The 25,268-nt window shown below is 41.8% G+C and overlaps 2 protein-coding genes across 3 annotated transcripts; one reads left to right on the top strand and one right to left on the bottom strand.

Moving 5' to 3' along the window:
* Positions 1 to 1,001: 1,001 nt before the first annotated feature.
* ankrd52a (ankyrin repeat domain 52a) lies at positions 1,002 to 16,483 on the bottom strand. The gene is made up of 28 exons (XM_028582373.1): positions 16,310 to 16,483; positions 15,668 to 15,754; positions 15,448 to 15,526; positions 15,179 to 15,249; positions 14,761 to 14,961; positions 14,577 to 14,664; positions 14,134 to 14,276; positions 13,698 to 13,910; positions 12,999 to 13,077; positions 12,787 to 12,901; positions 12,488 to 12,570; positions 12,275 to 12,392; positions 12,087 to 12,155; positions 11,815 to 11,955; positions 10,369 to 10,431; positions 10,063 to 10,174; positions 7,813 to 7,884; positions 7,505 to 7,706; positions 7,235 to 7,322; positions 7,017 to 7,134; positions 4,808 to 5,027; positions 4,620 to 4,707; positions 4,414 to 4,497; positions 3,499 to 3,644; positions 2,977 to 3,059; positions 2,758 to 2,840; positions 2,439 to 2,530; positions 1,002 to 1,302 (listed from the first exon to the last, which is right to left on the bottom strand). Exons 1-28 carry the CDS (start codon positions 16,334 to 16,336, stop codon positions 1,031 to 1,033), a joined length of 3,237 nt encoding a protein of 1,078 aa, XP_028438174.1. The 5' UTR covers positions 16,337 to 16,483; the 3' UTR covers positions 1,002 to 1,030.
* A 786-nt stretch (positions 16,484 to 17,269) lies between these two features.
* Positions 17,270 to 21,228, top strand: coq10a (coenzyme Q10A). Of its 2 annotated transcripts, none has more exons than XM_028583835.1 (6): positions 17,270 to 17,467; positions 17,767 to 17,982; positions 19,694 to 19,843; positions 19,937 to 20,129; positions 20,360 to 20,461; positions 20,732 to 21,228. In XM_028583835.1, exons 2-6 carry the CDS (start codon positions 17,846 to 17,848, stop codon positions 20,897 to 20,899), a joined length of 750 nt encoding a protein of 249 aa, XP_028439636.1. In that variant the 5' UTR covers positions 17,270 to 17,467; positions 17,767 to 17,845; the 3' UTR covers positions 20,900 to 21,228. The 2 variants fall into 2 exon arrangements, with proteins under 2 accessions (XP_028439636.1, XP_028439635.1); XM_028583834.1 differs by having other exon boundaries at positions 17,740 to 17,982.
* Positions 21,229 to 25,268: the final 4,040 nt, after the last annotated feature.

Genomic DNA, 25,268 nt, shown 5'->3' with positions numbered 1-25,268 from the left:
TCTATTGTCTTTCTCTATACAGTACAGTTCATCTCAAATAAATAATTTATAGCCATAATAGTGTTGATCAACTTTGGTCATAAGTTATATGCTTAGAAACATTCTATCTTAACAAACACTTATTTAGCATCTTTAAAACATGACGTCAGCATTAAGAACAAATCCGTGTCGCAGCGCTGACCCGCACGTGGCTCTCCTTTGGAAGGAGACATGCTAACGTATTTAGCAGCATTACCAAATTATCATAAAATGCCAAACGATTCTAGGCCGTACATTTAAAGTACACTATGGAATCAACATCTTTGTGACCCTTTTCCAAATTCCGGATTGTACTGTAGTACACAAGCATTGCACTCTTAAGCAAAATTTTGATTTTTCCCTTGTGTGTCTCCTTCATAAAAATCTAGGCTAACGGACAATTAAAAACAAAATACAAAATAAAGTGAAAAAAAAAAAAAAAAAAAAATTAAAGAATCAAACAAAGAAACTCTTTGATCATTCTTTTGGGAAGGCTGTATGTTCCTCTACAAGGTCACCACAACTGATTTAACACGATATGACTTTTGTATTGAGTGATATGAAGAGAAAGACAGTCGAAGATACAGAGGTTTCCATGCTCTTATATGTCGGTTATTTAACTATGTCGACATGGGTTTTAAAGGGTTAAATTATTTAGAGATGGCCAGATTGCTAGTGTTTGCTTTTGGATGCCACACTTCATTTGAGTGACCCTGTAGAGCAATCGGCCTCTATTCCATCCGTCCTATTAAGCACTACTAGGAGATGGAGGAATGGGATCTAATTGCATATTAGGTTTGACTGCACCTCAAGAGAAGACCAGACACTCACGTGCACACACACATATACACACACACACACACACACACACACACACACATACACAGAGAACAGACATGTGGGTGGGTGCTCTCCTGGTCCTCTGGGCCATGTTAAAGGGAGTTCCCCCCCTCCCCCTCCCCCCCCGGTGGTGATGATGGTGATAGCAGCTGACTGAGGGGGGCACGTGACCTCACTCAGACAGACACCCGTCCAGGCCAACCGGCGCACCGTGGCGGTCTTTGACGTAGCCATTGTGGAGGCCGTTGCTGGGCAGGGGGGCGCAGGCGGCGGTGATGCCGCAGTGCTTCAGCAAGTTGAGACCCGGGGAGGGGGAGACAGTGGGAGAGGAGCAGGAGCAGGAGGAAGGGTCCCGCTGGGGGAAAGGCTTCATGGTAGAGAGGATTAGAGCCAGGCAGTCTGCCACGTCCTTGTTGGGAGCACAGGCCAGGGCTGGGGTGTGGCCTGATTGACAGACAACAAATTCACATGAGTGCTCACATACAACTTGAACATCACATGTGAATTACATTTGGGAAACGTTTTTGAAGGAGAAAAAAAAAAAAAAAAAAAAAGGGTGTCGCGAGTAATGATGAACCCACAGAGAATCATCACCCTGCAGCTTTCATCAGTTTCATGCAGCTTTTAAGCACCTTTCTACTCAACGTTTTGTTTCTACGCCATGCAACTTTACATTTTTGGTTCAATGTCATTGGTCTCATCAGTGTCGGCAGTTGGGCAGCTCTAAAAAACCCACTGTACACTACCTGGAAGTAGTCTCCTGTTTTACCTGCAAAACCCCAGGTTTTAATGCCTTTGTTTATCATCTGTCATTTTGTGATATGTAGCTGTAAAATCCTAGCACACCGCAGAGCGCCTCTCCTGCCAAGGATGCTGACAGCGCTGTCAGCTGAGCACTTAGTCACAAGGGATGGCAGTAAAGGAGGAGGTACTATCGTCTGGTTCAGACGTTGTTTAGCCGACCTCATTGACAGTCAACACCGGAGGGCCAACAGACGCGATTTGCGCTGCCCTGCCTTTTTATTACCATTATGTACTGTTATCACGGTTTGTTTTTTGGGTGGGTAATTTTCAGACAAGACTCGGTTTCTAAATGTACAGCCTGCCATACAATGGCTCCTGCACTGCACAGCCAAAAAAGAAAGAAAAAATAAATAAAAGAAGCTGCGATTCGACTGACTATATGAGTCGACTCGAGGTCTTCTTGACTGATGACTTGAATCACTGACTTTTAGTTGGCAGGCGTGGGGTGTAGGGCTGTCCTTGACTAAAGAAATTCGTAGTCAACCGACACAATATTGATTAGTTGATTTCATCGACAGATCTGCAAAACTTTGATTCTCCACAAAAATCTTGTGTTTATATTTTATTGTGATAGATTAGTCAACAAATCGTCGAAGAGGGGGCAGCCCTAGTGTGTTCATCATACACCTTTAGAAATAGTCAGCAGAATAGCATATATCACTTATAGTCAATAAGCTAAAACATTATATATATGTTGTCTTACTTAAATGTAATACAGCATTTACTGCACATACTGCATGAGCTGAACTGGCTTACAAAGCATGAAAAGGCCTCACCTTCCTCATCCACAGCCAGCACAGTGGCTCCTCTACTCAGCAGTGCCTGCACCACCGTAGCCAGGCCATTACGTGCTGCAAGATGGAGGGGCCTGGAGGAGAACAGGGGAGGGTGTGAGAGACAGCTGGCAGACATACTATTATAAGTTCCAGTGGTGGCCAGGTGTAAAACAGAGGAATCAATCAAACACAGTATTTCAAGGCTATTGACCTAAAAGTGCTTTTGTAGAAATGTAGGCTCACAATTATTTACAGAAAATCCCAATAAACGCCATGTTCTTTTTTTATTAATAGCTTAAATATGTTATTAGCTTCTCACATTTGCAGAGCGCAGTTGGTGGCATTTATAAGTGTGGGACTGTGGATCTCTCCCAGAATCAGCAGGGCACACATCTCATGAGCCTGAGGGACAAAACAAAAAGACTAGTGGAAAAAACGTGTGGGCTTCCATCTATAGAGTTGTTTTGCACGCAAAGATAGGGTACAACATTACACTCAGGTGTTAATGCTCAGAACACCACAGTGGAGCTTTGTGTACCTTGCTGCAGGCCAGGTGCAGGGCGGTGTTCTTGTTCTCATCCAGCAGTGTCAGGTCAGCCTTGGCCCGGTGAAGGAGGATGGCTGGGTGACAACAAAGACATGTATTTGCTGCAACTACAGATGTCCTGATCTGACAATTGTAGTTAGAGGCGATGCACAACAAGCTATGTATTCTTAAAAGGTCCCATGACATGGTGTTCTTTGGATGCTTTTATATAGGCCTTAGTGGTCCCCTAATACTGTATCTGAAGTCTCTTTCCCAAAATTCTGCCTTGGTGCAGAATTACAGCCACTAGAGCCAGTCCCACAATGAGCTTTCCTTAGGATGTGCCATTTCTGTGTCTGTAGGTATTGAGGAGGAGAGGGGGGGTGTGGGGGGCGGCACTGGGGGACCATAAGCAGGCTGGGGGAACTCAAATTAATGTTAAAAAACCTCATAGTGAAATTTTCATGCCACAGGACCTTTAAGGAAACATCTAGCTCTTCAGAATCCCACAAGTATAACGAGTCAAAGACTTACCCACGGTGCCACTGTGTCCCTTGTCAGCAGCTACCATCAGAGCAGAGCATCCACTATTGTCCACGGCGTTGATCTCTGTCCCATGGCGAAGCACCAGCTGAAGTCCTGCGACATCCTCAGCAAATGCAGCGGCATGCAGTGGGGTCCTACAGGCGCAGACAGTCCAAACAATTACGAAAATGATCAGTGTTAAAGTTTCAGGGGCAGGCTTTAAAGTGCTCATATTATGCTTTTTGGCTTTTTCCCTTTCCTTTATTGTGTTTTATATCTTTTTTGTGCACGTTATAAGTTTACAAAGTGACAAAGCCCAAAGTCCACCCCAAAGGGACTTACCATCTCCAACAGAAAACACAGTTAACAAACAGCTCTATTGTAGTCCAGCCTTTACTTCCGTGATGAACGTGCGTCACTTTGTAACACACGTTATAATGCTCGCCTAGCTGCTAGCGTGGAATGCCCTCACAGTCTGCTTCTGACTGGCTAGTAGTCCTTACCTAGCTACTGCGCATGTGTGACAGAAGTGAGATGCCTCACTCTGTAGCTAAAACAGAGAGCTCAACACACAGGGTGAAAAGAGGAGCTGCAGCAATGTGCAGTACAACAAAGATATGGTGTTTTTTTATTAATTAAACCATGTAAACCTATTCTGGTACAACCTCTAAATACAATTATGAACCTGAAAATGAGCATAATATGAGCACTTTAAGTACAATGCATGAGGCCTTCATGACCGATTACTTGAATAGACAGAAGAAGGAAGAGGTTTCGGTAACACTGCTTTCTCTATAATGATGAGAAATACATTCGATATCAGCTTTAAAAAATTAAAAAAAAAAAAAAGATACTTCTTTAGGCTCTATTTTCTTTCGGATGTACCCAAGTAAATGAATTACATCTTTTGTTCTGCAGTCTCACCTTCCTTTGGCATCTCTGGTGTTGATCATGTGGACCCCAGCAGACTCCAGCAGCCTCTCTGCTGCCCCGCTGTGGCCATTCATCCTGCAAGCAAGACGGCCGAGTTAATGAAATGATGACTTCATCTAAACCTAGAAATTGTGTGTTTATTTGTTAGTTTTGAGACAGTAAGACAAGACAAAAGCATATGCCAAGTTAATACTCACAGAGCACAGTGCAGGGGGGTGAACGGGTTTCCCTCTTCATGGATAAATGTTTTGAATTCAAGTAAAACCTCCAAACAGTCTTCATGCCCTGACAACAAACACATTCAGCATTATAGACCACGGTTGCTACGGTGATTAATTGCAACATTTAGAGATTGGCAATTTCCAGTCATTCAAACTAAGCAAACCTTTGTAAGCAGCCCAGTGAAATGGGGTGTATTGTTTGTTGTCCAGCAGTTTATCGTGTGGGTCTGTTGCCATGGCGGCCTGGACCAGACTGGCCAGGATGTCCGTGTGGCCTCTGGATGCAGCATAGTGCAGCGGTGTCCTACCCTGGATGTCCCGACACAGTGCAGAAGCTTTGTGCTCCAGCAGGGCTGTCACGCAGTCATCATGGCCCAACACCGCCTGAACAAACACCAGCGAGGGGTGATGAGACAACTTCATCATCAGGTAGGTACCCATTTAACTGGATTATCTTAACCAGGGGTGGGAATCACAGGGTACCTCACGGTTACGATACAAGGCTCACGGTACCGATAATATCACGATACAGCAATTCTGCGATAATCAATATATTGCTAGACAATCCTATGATGATACATCACGATATCGGTCTAACTATGAATAGAAAATGCTTGTGAAAAGGTTAAGTTCACGTTTTCTCTTTTTATTTACCGCAAGTCCAACTGTTAGAAAACGGCACAATTCTTTTTCAGTCTGTAAATTAAAATTACAGAACTATAGAGCAACTATGCGTCCAGACTTTGGACTTAAACGTGCCTGTGGCATCGGTTATTTTCCTCAAACTGCTGTCCCCCATCCAGTTTAAAACCTCTCCCTAGGCTAGTTAACTTATGTTCAAGTTTCCCTGGTTCTAGCGGCCTTTATATAGAGTGTGGCCAACTAGGGCATCGAATGTTCTGAGCTATCCCGTTATGTGATTGGTTCCGAGGTGGTCACGTGTTTCGTGGACTCCATGTTTGATACCAACATTCATCTGATTCCCATTGACAGAGTGCATGGAATAGTGGAAAAATGTAATAAATTATATTTAAAAAATGACAAAAATCACTGAAAAAAATGCCCAATTGTTGCGCATTTGGCTGCAATGAAAGACAGGGAAGTAGCAAAAGATTTCACAAGTCCCCCCGTGAACCAAAAAGGCAAAAAGTATGGGAGCTGTTCATTATTGTGTGAGGTAAATGTCAATTTCGCTCTTTGATATGATAACAAATTACATAGGACAAATATAGTAATACCATCGTTAATGTGTACCATGCTGTCAAAAAACTAACACTGCTTTAGAAATGAATGAAGTTTGAAGTTAGCCTTATGCTAGCGTTAGCTTTTTCGCTAGCACTCCATGTACCTAAATGCTTGTGATCTTGCCACAGTCATAGCTATGGCTTTTGGTCTCGACCGAGTCCAGGTGTCTTTATTATCTTCAAAATAATATTGGAGGGAAAGTGAAACACAGCTTGGGGTGTTGTTCGGCTTTTCACAAGTCTAGACAGCTAGCTAACTCTACGCCGACGTTTGCAAACGTTAGCGCAACAGCGTTAGCCTAGCCTGCTAGGTAAATATTACGACTGCCTTCGGAGTTTCCTATATCTGCGTCCACGTTGTCAACATAAGACTTGTGGCATTAGTGCTTCTTTTGTACCATAATTTTATTGAATGAAATATTGAGCTTCACTCCTCTGAGATGGGTGGGTTTTTGTTACGTTACACACAAAGCTAGCTATAGTTAGCCTGTATGCTAGCAGACATTAGAAAGGTAAACACTGCTCAGAGACTTATTAGGCGACGTGGTCACTCACTACATGGGCATTTTTTATTTAGGCCCATTGACGATATAGAAGGTAAATATATACTGGAATATTTCCATAAGGGCCTTTTACATATTGACAAATGTTGATGATGGTGAAAATAAGAGATTTATTTAAAGATAGCATATTCGCACCATAGGGTTACACTTTAGAGTCATCTGACGCTGGTATCCAATAGGGCACCCATTATTTGAGTTGGCCACACTCTCCATATAAAAAGGTGCTACCTCATTAACGTGTTGAGCGCCACCTCAAGGAACCATGAAGTAGCGAAAACCTGGAGCAGGGAAATCGAACGTCTAACTTTGTAAACCAAAATATCAGTATTTGGTGCCAGTGTATCAATTCTCATATCGCACAAATATATACTGCCGTGTTGATATTTTGTCGCACCCCTAATCTTAACTACTATATTTGGTAATGAGAATGTAGGTGAAACACTTTACACTGTCAATGTTGACTTCTGTTGTAGTTAACCAACACCAGCACTTTAACCACCAGTTAGTCTTGTATGAGCTTTGTGGTGCAGCTGATGCTCTGCTATGGTGCAGCGCTTTTGACCTACCCCTCTGTGCAAAGCCGTGCTGCTCCTCTTGTCCTTGGCATCTGGAAAGGCACCCTTCTCCAACAGGAAGTGGACGCAGTCAGTGTGACCTGCCAGAACAGCTAGCATCAAAGGAGTCCTGAAGGGGACAGAAGTGACAATAAATATATGTGCTTTTTCACTGTATGCTCATTAGTCAAATTATCTAAAGCCATGCTTTTCAAAAGAAAACAACTCACTGGCCAAATTTGTCTGCAACGTTGGTGAGATCCCCCTCCTCCCCATATTCAATCATCATGCGCAGGCAGTCAGAGTGACCATTGGAAGCTGGCATGAAACAAAGTATAGGAGAGAGATAATTAATTATATATATATATATATATACATACACACACACACACACACAGTATATGTGTATATTCTCTGTAACATAAAATTAACACTATTCAGGGTGGTAGCAATCTGAAACAATGCTGTGCCATGAAATCTTCCAGCAGAGAGCACTATACCTGCAACATGAATTGGGGTCCACATGAGGCGGTTGTCATTGAGGAGACAGGAGGCCCCCTGAGCCAACAGCACCTCCACACAGCGGGCGTAGCCTTTCTGGGCAGCCAAGTAGAGCACAGAACGGCCTGCAGCATCCTGCATGTCCACATAGGCTGCAGTCTCCGTCAGCACACGCAGCGCCTGCCAGTGGCCCTTATCAGCCTGAGGAGCAGAGGAGAGCATTCACAACTCTGCATGTAGTCCACATTAAGGAGGTTGATTACAACCTGTTTTGACCCAGGGGGTTGGCTAAATGTGAAACACTTACAGCAAGATGCAGAGGACTGACTGGAATACTGCTCTCTATGTCTCCTAGTGCGTTAAAAGACATCTCCAGGAGCTGGATAATAAACCACAACAGATGATTTAATTAAATTTAGAGAGGAAAGAAGTAAAACACAACATGCTACACATATTAATTATATACCTGAACATTTTTCATCATGCACAGCCAGCAAAATGATCCCATTAACTAATCCTTTTGGCTTACACTTCTATGAAACATATTTCACTCAGCTAGAGCACAGATTAAATCAATTCAATGTGTTGACCTAAGAAAGTCTTAAGGCTCTTATATACTAGACGCAGCCCAGCTGGCGCGTGCAAATGTGACGTCATGGGATCGCCGTGACCATTTATACCTGCGCTGGTGCTCGCGACACTAGTTGCAGTCTTCTCTTGAACAGCGGTGGTGCTAATGAACAAATACTACCGACGTTGCTCTTTCTACGGACTAGAAGAAGAAGAAAAAAGGTAAACAACGGCAGAACTGGCAGCAGCATTGCCGTCAATGCTTCGATTTGATTCGATGACCTACTTTGTCGGATCAAGCCTTTAATTCACCATAAAAGAACTCATCTTAACCCAGTAAGTTTACAAGAGAGACTTGCAGTCACTCCGAGAGTCCTGGCATCTGGTTGCCGGTGAATTTGTTCAGGCCTCCTGTTCCGCCGTTGAGACAAATAAATAAAAGAAGTGCCGTGCGCGACCTCTGCTCGCTCGCTATAAAATCGGGCGCGCCGGCAGGATATCACGTCATTTTAACCACCTTCAATGAATCTAGTAGAGATGGCCCAATACCATTTTTTGCTTCCTGATACCGATTCGGATACCTGAACTTGCGTATTGGCCAATACTGAGCACCGATCCGATACCAGTTTGTGTCATATATTTTATCATGTTTTACCAACTGTATACTTCTATCCTTGTATGGAAGTGATATTATTTCTATCTTTGTTGTCTGTCTGGCTCAAGTTAAACTCTTTGTGAAACATAAAACAAACAATGAATGCCACAGAACTTTCTTTTATTATCCAGTTTGACAGTTATGTGACGACCTGGGACGATTTCCTGCATGTCTTTCCCCTCTCTCCCCTTTCTCACCTAGCTGTCCTGTTAAATTAAAAAGGCGGAAAAGCCCAAAAAAACCATCTTAAAAAAATTAAAAAGAGGAATAGCTGGTCCACCTTAAAGCCATCCCACCTTAAGTTAGTGAGTCTGTGCTGAATTTGTCGCTAGCTCCGTGGCTAAACCCTTCACTTTCTTTAACCAGCAAGTAAGACACAGGAACTTGATTTGGGTCTTGAGGAGTTACAGCATTTTTTTTCACTGACGGATAAACGGTACACAGACTACGCTGCTATGTTCACAGCTCTAACTTTACTGCTACTTCATACTTGACACAGACACAGACACAGACACACACACACACAGACACAGACACACACACACACACACACACACACACACACACACACACACAGACACACACACACACACACACACACACACACACACACACACACACACACACACACCTCGCTCTCTCCACCGCACACCCGCTGCCGTGTGGGCAGCATGCATTGTGTGTGCGTCTGTGTATGTGACACTGTTTGTGTCACCTAGGCATGGGCCGGTATGAGATTCTGACAGCATGACAACCTTCAGCAAAAATATCAAGGTTTCACAGTATTGCAATTACAGCTTAAAAATGTATTATTTTGAAATGTCTGGGTAAACAACTATTTATTTTCTCCTTTGAACACAATGTATTTTACTTTTAAACACACTGCACACTGGCAGGGAGAGGGATTTCTAAACTGCACTTCCTGTCCGTGACGACTCATAGCAAACAGCTCAAGGGTATGACAGAAAATTTGAGTGATTTTGAAACCATGACTTTTTTTTTTCAAAACGCAGTATACTTTGAACCCGGTAACCGGCCCATGCCTAGTTCCACAGTGTGACCCAACTATAATGCAGCAGGTGTGACGAAAACAACGAGTGGATGCTCGTTCCGTGCATCAGCTCCATTGGTGTGTAATAACGGTTGGCTCGTTGTCCAGATACTCATCACATTGTTTTTACATTCATACGCTTAGGCGGTGCTCAAACACTTAGGCCTAAGCCTTAGAACGGCGGGAAAAACCCTCAAGTGTATGAGAGTGTGTAACATATGACTGATTAATGCACGTGCCAAGTGAAGTTGTGATTTCAGATTAAAACAGGAAGAACTCACCAGCTCCAGGTTCTGTTTGTTGCCATGGTAAGCTGCATAATGAACAGCACTGTAACCCTTTGAGTTGACCATCGATGGATCGGCACCATTGTCCAAAAGATGCTCCAAGCAGCTGTTATTACAAGACACGATTAAAATGTAGAGAGGGGATAAAGACCAGAGGCATTTCATTCAGGGGCCGCTACGCACAAACGTTTTCCACAGTCTTGGTCAGTTTGTTGAATATGAAGCCGTGATCACATTAGTCATGGTTCAATGCATTTGAGGAAAGACAAGAAGAAAAAAATAAAAATAAAAACAACTCACAAGTACGACTCCTTTGCCTCATCTTCATCATTCTGATGGTTCCCAGTAAAATGACGATCAACTCTGAAGAAAAAAAACAAATGCTTTGATTCAATAAACTTTGAGACGTCAATTCAAGAGTGGGCTTGTGATTTGGCTAGGGTGGCTTATGGTGTTGTCATTTATACATACGTTTATTTGGTTTATAGTTCATTGTCTATTTTGTTATTTTGTTGAATGGTCTTGAATATTGGTCTGGAATATTGTAGTTACTGTGTCATCTTTTCTTGATTTTTGTCTGGGTGGGTGGTGATGACGAAGGTGGGGGGGGTGGGTATGTTCATGCTGCAAATTGTATGTTTTGTGTGTGGTGTGTTAAAAGGAACACGCCGACTTATTGGGACTTGAGCTTATTCACCGTAACCCCCAGAGTTAGACAAGTCGATACATACCCTTCTGATCTCCGTGCGTGCTGTAAGGCTGTCCGACGCCCCCAGCATTAGCTTAGCCCAGCACAGATCCTGGAGGTAACCGGTTCCAACTAGCCTACTGCTCCCAATAAGTGACAAAATAACGCCAACATGTTCCTATTTACATGTTGTGCTTTGTATAGTCACAGGGTGTACAAATAACGTTACATGAGACACAGCCATCTTCTAACGTATATAAACTGGGAACTATATTCTCAGAAAGGCAAAGCACTGCTACTTGGGCGGAGTGATATGCTTGCGGCACCTGAGAAGCCCAGAGCAGCTTCGCCTTTCTGAGACTATAGTTCCCAGTATGTATACGGTTAGAAGATGGCTGTGTCTCATGTGACGTTATTTGTACACCCTGTGACTATACAAATCAATCACAACATGTAAATAGGAACATGTTGACGTTATTTTGTCACTTATTCGGAGCAGTAGCCTAGTTGGAACCAGTTACCTGCAGGATCTGTGCTAGGCTAAGCTAATGCTGGGGGCGTCAGGCAGCGTTAACAGCACGCACGGAGATGAGAAGGATATGTATCGACTCATCTAACTCTGGGGATTACAGTGAATTAGCTAAAGTCACAATAAGTCGGCATGTTCCTTTAAAGTTAAATTTAAAAAAACACGTTGAAGTCAGTATAACACACATCATTACAAACCAACACATTTCCTTGGTGTGTTGTTCAGATAGTTACACTGTTATCTAAGAAAGCTTGATGTTGCTCATGCAATTTGATCATGAAACCAAATATTCAGTGAACTGCTTGAACTGAAGAAGTATAAGTAATGAGAGAAAAACAAAACAAAAACTGAAAGATAAGGTAAAGAAACAAAGTTTTTGTTTTGTTCACCAAATAATCCACCTGCCAATACGACAGTTTCACCAGGCAATCATTGTTGACTTTCTGCCAAACTTGAACACAATTTGGTTCTTTGTTTTGCTTCTGGTATTTCAGTGAGAACACAGAAGGAGAGAGACAAGTTTTCCTACCTGCTGAAGGCTTGGGAGGCGGCAGAGTAGTGCAGGGGAGTACAGCCTGTCTGGTCAGGCTCATTGACCTCAGCGCCAGCGCCCACCAGGGTCACAGTGCACTGGTACCTCCCATTAGCAGCCGCATAGTGCAACGGTGTCCTGCAGGGACAATGCAAGGAGAGAGAATGACAGCGACTAAGAATAGTTACATGTATTAGGTGGCACTTCAAAAATCACTGTTACAGCGGCAGCAAATTAAAACATCTTACACAGATGATGGGGAAACTCACCTTCCCATTACGTCCCTCTTATTCAAGTCGGTACCGCTACTTAAGAGCAAGTTCAGACATTCAACATTTCTGTAAAGGAAGGCGTCCATGGGGGGGAAAAAATAAATATATGTTACAGATCACGTGTAATCCCAAAACAATTTGGGTCAGTTTATTATCCCAGTGACAAAACAGATTCTGCATCTTACCCTCCAGAGGCAGCAGCGTGTAGACAGGTCCTCCCAAAGTTGTCAGGGGTGTTTATGTCAAACCCAGCCGAAAGTACATGCTCCTTACTCATGGATGAAACTATGCTATACAGCTGACCTGTAGGGTAATGAAGAAACAGCTGGCGGTAACATCGACAACGGAAGATTTCTATGTTAAATCGGAGTGCAAACTTTTATGGAACAAAGACAAACCTGAGGAGAGTAACTTGCGACAACAGTCTGAAAACCCGTACAGCACAGCTAAGTGCAAGGGGAACATTCCATTGATCCCACGTCTAGAAATGCCAAAAACATACAAACAGAATGTTAGAAATGAAAATAGTCAACGTTAAAAATGTAACCCCTATTTAAACCCAACTCATATACTCTCATGTCTCATATACAGTATACATTAATGCTTCCTTGTATTAAGGGCTGTGCTTCATTGTGTTTTTACAACCTGATGGCACGTTTATACACATCAGTAATACCACTTAAGGTTTTTCCGATACCTGGCCGTGTCTGCTCCGTTGGTCATTAGAGTGCTGATCAGCAGTTCATGGCCGTACTTAGCAGCAACGTGGAGAGGAGTATTGCCATACTTATCCACACAATCAATTTCCCCACCTGGTGGAAAGTAAAGAAAGAGGGAGTGAATGAAAGACCCATTAGGAAGAGAGAAAAGCCGGGACCAACATTTTCTCACGGATCGGTCATTGGTTACCGTTTTGGATGAGGATCTGAGAGCGTGTGAAGCGTCCATGAATGGCTGCCATGTGCAGGGGGCTCTTCCCTTCTTTGCTCTAAAAAAAAAAAAAGAAAGAAAAAAATAACAGAATATAAAACTCATATTATTTCATCCTGAGGGTAGTTCAGAGACCCAATAGTCACAATAGAACCACAGTTCACTGATGATTAGTGAGCAAGCTTCAGAAAGCTGCTACAGGGCCAGTTTGACAACTGAGAATTTCCAACTTTCAATTAAGGCAAAATTATGCGTGTTTTTACATGTTCTATGCAGTGCTTCTGAACTGTCTGCTATTAATTTAAAGTAATACAATTACAAGTCTCACTTTCCACTAAATAGACTACTATGCCTCATATTCTGAGACAACGTAATTGAAATTGGGCAACAGCATAATGTATATGGTCTTGTAGGCTATAAAAAGATGAATGATCAATAGCATATGAATCTTTTTTTTTTTTAAACACATACTACTGTATGCCTAAATGATTTTCATCTTTGATCTTTGAGCCTAACCAAACAAAATGTAGTGCATTACCACATATATACTTTTAGTGGAACAGAAAATTATAATAAAGACTTTATTATCACTAAATTACATGATTACTAATAACAGGAACAAACAAATAACAGTAAGGAAAGTATTTTCCATTTGAGACTCTTCAGCGCATTTCATACCTGCTGGTTAACATCTGCCCCATTGTTGACCAGCAACTCCAGACAGAGTGCACCGTTGGTGGAGACGGCAGCCAGGTGCAGAGGGGTGTAGCCGCACTTGTTGGGCTGGTTAACATTAGCTCCATGGTTCACCAGCTCGGTAGCCACAGCCTCCTGCCCCATGTAGCAAGCCACATGGAGTGCAGTGTTTCCAAAGCCATTGGGCTCATCAATCTGAGAAAAAACCCAAACGTGACACAAGATCAGACTGAGCCTAGAGCCTGAAAGGAAGGATTCCTGGAAACCTTCAATTACATGTCAGATTTCAGCAGGATGATAGAAGACAATTGGTGAAACGCAGCCTGGGACATTTAATGAAACAGACAATGTGGCAGCTTAATTGGGCTGGTTTAAAAATCAATATTAGAAAGGAAAAAAAAAAAGTAAAATCACCCACCTCTGTCCCCATCCTCAGTAGGTACTTTACAATTTCGAGGTGACCACTTGCCGCAGCAGCATGGAGAGGTGTGTAACCCTGCTTATCCTTGCAGCTCTTGTCTGCACTGCGGGACACCAGCAACTTAACAACCTCTGAATGTCCTATGGGAATGACAAAAAGAAAGGAGCAAACATTTCAGTATTATCTCTAACACAAATTGTATTTTAAAATTTGACAGATTCAAAGCAATAGTGGCCAAGAGAGGTTTAAGTAAACGAGACAACAATTGGTTCATTCAGTGATTGTAGTGTCTTTTACCCCCAGATTATGACGTAAGGACTTGGCAATGTCACTGCTCTTCATTTGAGTGAAACTTGTCATGAACAATAGGAGCTTTTACCGCTATTTGACAATGAATGTGTGTGCTGTGCAGCATTGGCAAGAAAGTGAAACTTGCTTACCCAAGTAAGCAGCACAATGGATAGGCTGTCTTTCCTTCTTATCGATGGCACTCAGGTTGGCCCCTTTGTTCAGCAGCAGCTTCACCATCTGTGAAACAAACAAATAAATTGTATAAAAACCCACTTATAGGTTCTCATGATTTAAGAAAATCTCAAAGAGGGAAGCCAATAACTCAAGTTTCACCTCCTGGAACCCGCTCTGAGCTGCGTGGTGCAGGGCAGTTCTGCCGGTGCGATCTGCCATGTTCAGGTTGCTCAGCTGGGTCAGCAGGGCCTCAGCGCAGCGTGTGGCACGGTTGGCAGTAGCCACATGCAGCGGTGTCTGCCAGAACTTGTCTCGTGCGTTTGCCTCTGCTCCGCGCCTCAGCAGCAGACCCACTGCCCTCTGGGGAGAAGAAAGAAATCACAAAGAGCTTAAAGCATATATCATATCTGCAGCTTGCTGCATTTCCTTCAGTCAGCACAATATGTTGGTGCATACATCTAAATGAGCTCTATAGTCACTGTGGGTAAATGCATAATGAAATTAGAGAATGAAGTCATCTGACTCCGAGATAATTAGGCTCCTCGAAATGGCAAAGGGATATGAGTTTATTGCTTACTTCATTCCTGGAAGCAGCTGCCCTGTGCAACGGGGTCAACCATACATGGTCTTTAGCATTTACAGTGGCACCTGGAAGACAAAGACAACAACATTTTAAGGGTTAACACGGCTGTGGGGGGGGCCCAACACTTGCACAGTGAACTGACAATGAGGGGGGTGTTTGTTGGAGTGGTGACAAAGGATAAAGTATGCACCACATTTCACTAACACAGAGGACTCCAAATTCTAAACACACAGCCAAGTATTAGTAGCATACAGCTCGCTCACCTGATTCAATGAGGAGGTCCATTATATGGACGTCACCCACACAGGCAGCAGCATGAAGTGGCGTACGGCGCTCTTGGTCCTATGGGATAAACGTATAATCAATTAAGGGGGACATGACGTTTAAGCTCCATGTTTAACGGATATAGATTACGGGGCCCAAGTCCTTCATGATACGAACCCCGTTTGCATTGTAACTGAAAGTACCCAACATAATACATACCAGTGCATTGACATCCTCCTCCTGTTTGTGCAATAATAGTTTAACTTCTTCAGCGTTACGATTGAAGATGGCCTGGACCAGTGGAGGCTGCAACACAGAAATACCTGCTAAGTTACGTTGCATACAATTACGTTAACGTTGATCCGGAGCGACGACTCGGATATGTCCATCACACTACGATTTCTCTGAGCAGGTCACATTTTGTTTATAGCAATTAACTACTCAGTGAAATGGTTAAATATGCTATCCTGGTGATACATGTTGAATTTAGTGCGTTTACTGTAGCGTTAAGTAGCAGAGTGCAATTCTGGTTTCCTTCCAGCAAATACACTGAGCCCTGGCTGAGGCCTGCGGGCCCTTGTCTCACCTAATTCTGCTACAGAGCTGGCCCTGACCCAGAGCAGGGCCTAGACGAGAGCTGCAACAACGTATGTGATAACCTTGCCAAGCGTTGCTAATCACAGGGGATTACATCATTATGTGTCCAATACCAACGTAAATAAACATGCACCACCAATTAGCTAAAAATGAAACAACTTGCTCAACGAATAAGACGCTGTATGTTGCGCACAAGAGCAGGGCTTTCCCAGCAACTAGACTGCGCCACAGCACAAACACGGAGCGCTTTTTCTCTCGGCGTACCTGGTCTGCAATATTTAGTACTCCCATCTCCCAAACTCAGCCAGGACGGAGCTCCTTCATGAGGATAAAACTTCGAGGTATATTGCGGTGCGCTACTGTTTCCACTTGTCAGACTACACCCATAGCTGGTTGCATACAGAAATGCGGTCTCGATCTGACTGTCACTGTTGTTGTCTGTATCCAATGTCTGGTCTGACGATACAGGCTACGACTGTACTGGTCCGCCTACAGGCGGGGCGGTCTGTTTTCGCCTCATCGGTGAAATGGCGCCATCGTGTGGAAGAAAACGGTATAATCATTTAAGATGAGGCGACAACATGGATTGCACCATGGATGTATTTAGAGCACTCATTAAGTGCCTGCGAGGTCAAGTGAAATGTTTAGGTTTAGGGTGCACCAGAACTATTAAATTAAGTTTTATAACTTATTTGTTATTGAGCAGAGTTTGTTATAGCTTGGGAAAATACTTATAAGCTGTGTTTGGCCAAAAACCGTGAACCAATTTGTATTTCCTAGGATGCTAGGATGGCGGAAGCATGGAGGAATGGGGAAGGCATTACCCGTCCTACTTTACCTGTGATTGGCTAGTACTCATTGCCTGCTCTGGTTCGGCTCTGGTTGGGTTTGTAACTGGTTGGGACTGGTAAGAGTCAGAGTGATAGAGAAAGACATGTAAGCGTCAAGATAAACCAATCAGAGTAGGACGGGACATGCCTTCGCCATCCTGGGAAAAAAATACTCGCAAACCGTGAGATGCAGTTGGAACTTCCATTTCAGATTAAATTTTCTCTGTTGTCATCACTGATAATAATAATAATAATAATAATAATAATAATAATAATAATAATAATAATAATAAAAGACTACAAAGATTGTCTGAGATGGTATACCACAAACAGGACATTATTTAAAAAGAAAAAAATAGTGATCTTGATATCGCGAGAATCCAGTTGTGCATGGTAACTCCAACACAGTGGGAGGCAGCATTTCATTGCAGAGCCGTTTGGCTACAGCTGCATAGAAGAAAGGAACAGTTTGTCCCACCGGCGTTTTATTTAGCCGCAGAAGGTCGTTCGCAGCTGGGCGGTATTTCACAATACTTAAAACCCAAACTAACTTAAATTCATAGCAAGTTTGTGGCTCGAAACGTGGGGTAATGTGAGTATTGCTTAAAACAAATAGAGGAACGCGGCTGTAAGTCGCGTTTTGTCCATGGATGTTATGAAACCTTGTTAGCTATTGCTACGCTAGCAGCTGACAGCTCTAGCTAAAGGCGACAGGAGACGCGGTTGAATTGACGGTAGTCAACTAGCCAGCGAATGCTAGCTATTCTGAGCAGTTAGAGTTAGCTACTAACGCTACGTGTGAATTATTATTATTATTATTATTATTATTATTATTATTATTATTATTATATACCCGTACTAAAGTAGGGCGTTTGGTCTGGAACATTGAAGCCCGGTCTAGTTGGACCAGACCCCGGGCTCCGCTTTTCCGACCCAGGATCTCCCTTCCTTGAACTGAGTGGCTGGTTTGATGGCAGCCACGGCCGGTGCCCGGCGGTTACCCATGGGTGTTCGGACGTTTAGTGACTTTCTCCAGATTGCTACTGTGGGCACCCCTCGCTCGTGTCGTGCAGCGATGCCAAGAGGATGCCTGCGACAAAACATAAGGTCAGTCTGTCATGGACACAACAGTGGAGTCTATTATTATTATAATGACCGACACAAAGCGAGTCCTCCAATACAGAGTCACTGACACTGTGTCTCCTTTGGATCGAATGCTAAAGAGTGGGAAGGTGACAAGCTGTACATCAGAGTAGTTTGTTTTTAGCTCTAAAGTGTGACGATTCTCAATAACGTTGATCCCCTGGTAGCTAGTGTCACAGTCTAGATTTGATTGACAATGCATACGTATTCAAGTAGCAGACACCTGCACCTCAGGGATGGACCAATATACTACTAAATCCAGCTAGCAATATCCAGAATTTTCTCGCCAATATTGAAGTACAGATGCTTCGACATGGTTATTACAAAAACGTTTATTGTTTTTCCTAAATAAACAGACCACAACAGTTTCATTCATTTTAATTTTACAAATGCAATACTGACATGTATGTTTCTACTAAAAACAAAAACTGTTCAAAATCAGACTGTCATAAGAAAAGGAATAACTAACTAATGTTGGATAAATCCAGTATTGCTTGTTAAAACCTAAATCAGCTAATATAGATAGTATACGGCTATATTGAGTGCATCCCCAGTCAGGGGTGTGCTATATCATATCATTCATTATCATATTATTTGTATAGTTATTGATGCGATGACAGCCAGCGCACGCACTCTGTACATACAGCAGCCAACAACCATTGCTGAAAGGCTCCAAAAGGGTTGTGTGCAAGAGGTTTGGATATCTAAAAGTGAGGTAACCATGACAACATGTAAGCATTGTAAGAAGATGATGAGAGCTGAAGAGGGTAACACAACACAAACCTTGTCCATATTACCAAGCTATATTTCACCGATTATAAAGGGAGCCAGAAATCGAGTGAGGAGGACCGCTTGTTTGGAGGCTAAACAGACTTTATCTAAAGCAGCAATTAATAATAAAGTATTTTTCATGATTTTATCACATCATCATATTGATAAATATTGTTATTGCAACACCACCCTGCATTATCAGCCATCCCTATCTCCAGTAAGTAATTATAGATTTTTCAAAACACATGTTAGCGATTAGTCATAACACAGATTCTGCAGGTTACCTACTGGAAAACACACTGTTATGTTGTTCAACAGGTCTGAGTAGGGTAGACATTGGCCAGTTACCATTTTCAAGGTATATCGCGGTTTGAAAAATTCAAGGTTTCAAAACCACTAACATTTGCTGTCATACCGTCCCTAAGGTATGAGCTGTTTTTTATGAGTGTACATAAGGACAGAACGTGCAGTCTAGAAATCCCTCTCCCTGCCAGTGTGCAGTGTGTTTCAAAATAAAATACATTGTGTTCTATGGGGGAAAAAAAGTTGTTTTTTACCCAGACATTTAATAAAAAAAAAAATAATACATTTTAAAGCTGTAATTGTAATACCGTGATATTTTTGCTAAAGGGTTATCATACCATCAGAATCTCATACCGGCCCATGCCTAGAGTAGGGGTGGCATTACATGGCTTTTTGCTATTCACATAAGAGGCCCCACTCAAGAAAATACCAGCACAGTCACACAACACAACACAACACAGAGACCTTCCAATACCTCCTGGGCTAGTGTATTATGTGTACTCATTGACTTTACTATCTGGAAACTGGAATGTTGTGGACTGTGACTGTGGCAGGTTGCGCTCTTTCCAGAATGTGGCTTACATTTCCTCTTACCTTTTAGACACTTGTCGTCATGTGGCATTTTGATGACAAGAACTCCCAGAGTGCTTTGCCTTCAAGACTGGGATACAATGACAGCTGTTCCCCAAAGCAGAAACTTCATCAGTTTCACCAACAAAAGGAAGGAGTACTCTGAGCGTAGGATACTTGGGTAATTTTTTTCCATTATGAACTAATAATAACTTATTTTTAAGTGTTTTTTTTTATTATTATTATTTTAACCTTTCACTGCTTTCTGTCATAGCTTTTCGATGCAGGAAATGTATGATGTGGTGTCCAATGTTGACGACTACAAGCACTTTGTGCCCTGGTGTAAGAAGTCACAGACCATCATGAAAAGAGCAGGCCATTCCAAAGCCCAACTTGAAGTGGGATTCCCTCCAGTGGTTGAGAGATACACATCTATGATCTCTAGTGTTCGGCCTCATCTAGTCAAAGTAAGTGCCAGTAGCTTCATTGAGTCTGTCGGTTCTGTGAATGACGATACATCTGACGTTTAACATAGCATCTATGGATGGCAGGTGTATTTTGATATTGCTGCAATGTGAATAACCTGAAAGCTTAGCATACTGAAACACTCGACACAATTTTTAGTTGCAGTGAATAATGTTTGTCATGTCAAATCATGATCACGGAGTTTCTCGTTTGGGTTTGTTTTTGTTTGTAGGCAGTGTGTACAGATGGAAAGCTGTTCAATCACCTGGAGACAATATGGCGCTTTAGTCCTGGCATTCCTGGTTACCCTCGCACCTGCACGGTAGACTTTTCTGTAAGTAGCCTGCCGCTTGCTTCTTCTTGTGGTGAAAACTGAAATAGTTAAAGACAAAACCTTGTCACTTTTGGACAGAGCCAGGCTTGCTGTCTCTTTTTGATTCCGATCTTCTCATCTAACCCGTAACAAGAAAGCAAATAAGCATATCATAGTTAAACTATTGCTATTCAAACTATTGAATTCACCTTCTATTGTTGCCGTATTTTATGACTCATCTACTCTCTATGGTATATACTAAAGAGATTATTATCTTTGTATCTTTAACAGATATCCTTTGAGTTCCGCTCTTTGCTGCACTCCCAGTTAGCCACCATGTTCTTCGATGAGGTTGTGAAGCAGAATGTCGCTGCGTTTGAGCGGCGAGCCGGTAAGCTCTACGGCCCAGAGACTCGTATCCCACGAGAGCTGATGTTTCACGAGGTGCATCAGACGTGATCTCGGCAGCTGTACGTTCTCATCTGGCCTTAAACCATAACAACCTTTTATTCCCTTTATCCACGCCAACCCGCATGATGCTGCTCAGTCGCCCATCACTTTGAGTCCCCACATAGATATCATGGCTCCTGTAGACGTTAGACATCCAACTCTTGGACTTCTTGCCTCAACAAATTCTTTCTTATCTCCTCCTTGTGTAAAGTCTGTCCACTTTCTGTCTACCTCCACTTACGGGATCCTTGTTTAGCAAAAGGAACCCACCATTGCTCTCGTTACGAGCTGTATTTATGTAAACCAAACAGTAAATCCTTGCAACATCATGTTACTAATGGCAGAGAGTTGACTATTATTTTAAACAAACACCACTGTGACACTGACCAAAACTTTATTATTTTTTTTTTTTTTTGAAAAGGCACAGACTTTCTTTCAACAGGGATCAAGTCTTATAGTTCACTGTGAACTCAAGGTTATGTGCCGCTCTGACACGTTATCAAGTCAAAGTGTGTCTAGTTTTAAATTAACTTAAGCACTAGGATAAGCTGCTTTTACTTTATTAGGAAAGCATACTCTTTGCCTTTTACTTTTACCTTTTACATTTATATCAAATTGAAGTTTTAATTATATTGTTTATAGTAGGTAACCTGGTGCAAAATGATCATTAGTTTAATCCTTTTTGATGTATTCATCAGTGGCCATTTGCAAATTTCTACTGTTTTATTTGGGTTCAAATTAAATGTGCCATGTTTGGGACGTGGAGTGTTTTCACTGTATGTTGTGACAATAGCATAGAAGTGCAACATTTTGCATAAGGGGGGAAAGGTAATTTCTTCATTAGTTAGCTGTGCCCTCAATTCACTTTTGAGGTTTGGGAACTTTGGTTTGAATTTGTTGTGCTGTGAGAATTGTGTTTTTGGACATTGAGACTTGGCCTGCCAATTTTAATATGACCTTATTTTACAGCCCAGCACTAGTATCAATTAAGTGATTAACAGAGGTGATCTTAACTTTTCACAAACAAAGAGCACCTGACAGGCTAGAGAGTACTGTGAAATATCGTACATGGGATTAACAAAAATGTCACCGATCAGATAGAACTACAACTTTATATTTGATAAATATCTAGTTTTCAGACGATCACTGAATGATCGGCTTTAAATCATGGAATCACAGTTATAGAATCCGCTTGATTACTGCAGCGATAACAAGCACTTTGTAGTACATGCTGTAAAAGTTCCCCGTATCTACTTTTTGTATTTTACAGTCCATCTTCTAATGGTCATCAGGAGGATGTTACTTCTCTGTCATGTACAGTGGTGGTATAAAATATACTGGTGGGCTGTAGAATAAAACATTATCAATCATTAATCATTGTACATGTGTTTCATGCTTACTTTTTTAGGAAGGTGTATATCTTTTACTTGTATTGGTCCTGATGCATTGTTGTAACTAACAGAGGCAAAATAGTGTTTACGTGTTGCGTTGTTCGTGCATGACTACATTTAGATGGGATTTATGTTTCATATATCAGTAGTGACATTATTCCATGACAAAGGGCTCATAAAGTTCATTAATTGTATTTGCCATTTTTAGAGCTGACGGTGTTGAAGTTTTGAAAGGTCAAGTATCAAGAATGTGTGACCGTCCTCATAATAGGCACTTCATTATATCCACATGCTGCAAGCTGGATTTTGGCTTCAAAGTTAATGTGGTTTATTTTCTCTGTTGGGTAGGCGTAGGGGTGCACCGATCCGATTTTAAGATCGGACATCGGTCCCGATATTGACAGAACAGCTGGATCGGGAAAAAATTAACAGATCCAGTTTTGTTAGTTTTTTTCCCTCTGTCGCACATGTGTCGCATGCTGGAAGAGTTGAGTGTACAAATAAATAAGAATTCAATACATTACATCTATGTTACTTTGTCTTAGTTAGGAAAGTAATGTTTAGTTAGGAAGGTCTTGTGCCTTTAGTCTCTTCCACGTGGTGGAAGGGAGGTATAAGGTGGAAGGTATACAGTGTTATTATTAATTCAGCAACGGGATCGGTATCGTGTATCAACAGATACACAAAGCCCAGGCATTGGTATCAGGACTGAAAAAGTCGGATCGGTGCATCCCTAGTTAGGTGATTAGAAATGAAGGGTTAGTTAATCATCATTGCATGAAAACTGTTTATTAAATTGAAAATGGTCTGCGGTTCACGCTTGTCAGATTGTAAAACGCAATGTATTGTGATTTCTGAAATGATTAATAAACCGTAGATCAAGTCTACTTTTAGACTATATTGGAATTGGATTTAGGCGTTCACATCGTCACAATATTGCAGTCTTTACCACCAATGTTTATTTTTTGCTAGAGATGTTTTATTTTCACTTTGTTCCATACACATTTCATTTGAAGTTGTATTATTGTAGGTGCCAATACTCATAAATTAAATCAAAAACATAGAAAAATTATTTCGTGTATTATATGATCACTTCAGCCCTCTATCATCCCCACAGTATGTTTCAAACTGCAGGTGTGTGAAAAGTGGTATCCTAGTATGTACTGACTAAAAGGATGGAGACTTGTTACCATCACTGGCTGAAGAGTTGCTACAATACATCGTCAATATTTTGCAGTCCTATCATGTTTTCTGTTGCAAGCTAAAATGTATCTTTGTAAATAATGTGTGTGTATTTCAGAGCTTTATTTAAATAAAAAAAAAGTAGGGTGTAATTTGTTTCTTAGTGTGCAGTTTTTATTAAGTCATTTGCAAATTGGTCAGAGGAATGGGATTCCTTTCTGTACATGATCAGTTATTTGATTGCAACACTAACCTTTAAGCTTATAGTCAAATAGACTTAGATGGAGCTTTAGCAGCTTGTTAGGACTGAGGTTTCTTAGCACTGCTTCACTTTGAAGCCACAGACAGTATACAGTCAGAGGGAGGACACGGGTCTCGGAAAGGCAGCTGACCGGCACGAGAAACCAGAGCAGGGTGACGGTATGTGGGCCAGTTATTAATAACAGCACATAGAGGTGGGTATTTGGACCTATCTTCTTTCTTGATCACGGCAATTGTATTTATTACACAAAACTCCGGCCTCACCAAATGTATCTCATCCCAGAGGATGATACAGAATTGAATGTATGACAGGGGTTATGGTATTGCCAGAAATACTGATTTTTTTTTTGTCTCTGGATATTGCATTTAAATGTTTACCAAAAATAAATTGTCTGATGCTACATGTCTCAACTAGAGACTCAGGGGTTTACACAGCAAGAATTTGCTCATTAATAGAGCAACTGTTTTTTTCTCCGGTGTAATGTAGACATGACAGGACACGGCCCAGACCTCGCTCTTCAGTGCTTGTGAATGCAGCTCATTTAGAAATACATCATTGGAATGTCCTCCTTCCAGTAAGAGCAAATGACCTTCATTTTACAGGCCCATTTACATACCATGAAGAAAATGAGATCAAACAAGTGTTAATAAAACCCTTTATTTTATTTTGTTATCTTGCCCTTTTGACCCATCCAGTCCCCTCCCACAAGTGTTTCTCTGAATCCATCAGCAATATATTCTCCCAGTTATCACGTACAACCTTTATGCTCCTCTATGATCAAAATATATCTCTTGAACAACCCACCACAAGGCAGTACACTACAATAAAACACACACGCGCGCCTGAAAAAGCCAGAAGAAAGATGGTAGCAGAGCAGAGAGATTTAAACATCTGAGTGACCTACTGGCTAACGCGGCAAGAGCACACGAAAAGAAAGAAGTTAGCGAGAAGTTAAAACTACACACAAATGGAGTGTTGACGAACCCAGAACTTAAGAGCAAGCTTGAAATATTCAAGTGAAACACCTGAAGAAGCACTTGCCCACAGAGCTAGGCAAGAGATTGTGTATATACAAGATAGCTGCAGTTTTTCTTTTTTGTTCGTTGTCAGAATTTCAGTTCCACGGCAGTGACCAATGAGACTGAACATTACCGTGACACTGGACACTACTACATTGTTGGTAAACTATGGTAATCATTGTGGTTATTACAAGCAAGTGATCGCTTATACATTCAAGCTATACATATATATACCTATGTACACAAAGTATAAATAAAAACCACAAAATGATAACAATGATTATACTTTTATACATATTCAACTCCCAAATAAAAAAGAAAAGAAAAAAAAATACTATATACTAAAAAAGGGACACAATCAACCTGGAGGTGGGATTTTTACTACTACAAGTTAGGAAATCCAATCAAGCAAGTGCTCCTTTTGGAGTAGTTGTTTAAAGCGCTCTCCTGTGGGGATAAAGTAACAAACATACACTCAAAAAGACAGGACTTTAACAAATACAAAGCCCCGCCCCATCCCACTT

The sequence above is a fragment of the Perca flavescens genome, chromosome 7 (assembly GCF_004354835.1).
Source record: "Perca flavescens isolate YP-PL-M2 chromosome 7, PFLA_1.0, whole genome shotgun sequence".
NCBI lineage: Eukaryota > Metazoa > Chordata > Actinopteri > Perciformes > Percidae > Perca > Perca flavescens.
Note: the sequence above shows the minus strand (reverse complement) of the source record. Positions and strands in the feature narration are given on the sequence as shown.

Coding starts and splice junctions, on each gene's coding strand:
- ankrd52a (XM_028582373.1), bottom strand. CDS start 16,336: ATGGGAGTACTAAATATTGCAGACCAG. Junction 12,393..12,487: donor TCGCAAGTTACTCTCCTCAG/GTTTGTCTTTGT, acceptor ATTACCCTACAG/GTCAGCTGTATAGCATAGTT. Junction 7,135..7,234: donor GTTGCAGACAAATTTGGCCA/GTGAGTTGTTTT, acceptor TGTCCCCTTCAG/GACTCCTTTGATGCTAGCTG.
- coq10a (XM_028583835.1), top strand. CDS start 17,846: ATGGCAGCCACGGCCGGTGCCCGGCGGTTACCCATGGGTGTTCGGACG. Junction 19,844..19,936: donor TCTGAGCGTAGGATACTTGG/GTAATTTTTTTC, acceptor TTTCTGTCATAG/CTTTTCGATGCAGGAAATGT. Junction 20,462..20,731: donor CCTGCACGGTAGACTTTTCT/GTAAGTAGCCTG, acceptor TATCTTTAACAG/ATATCCTTTGAGTTCCGCTC.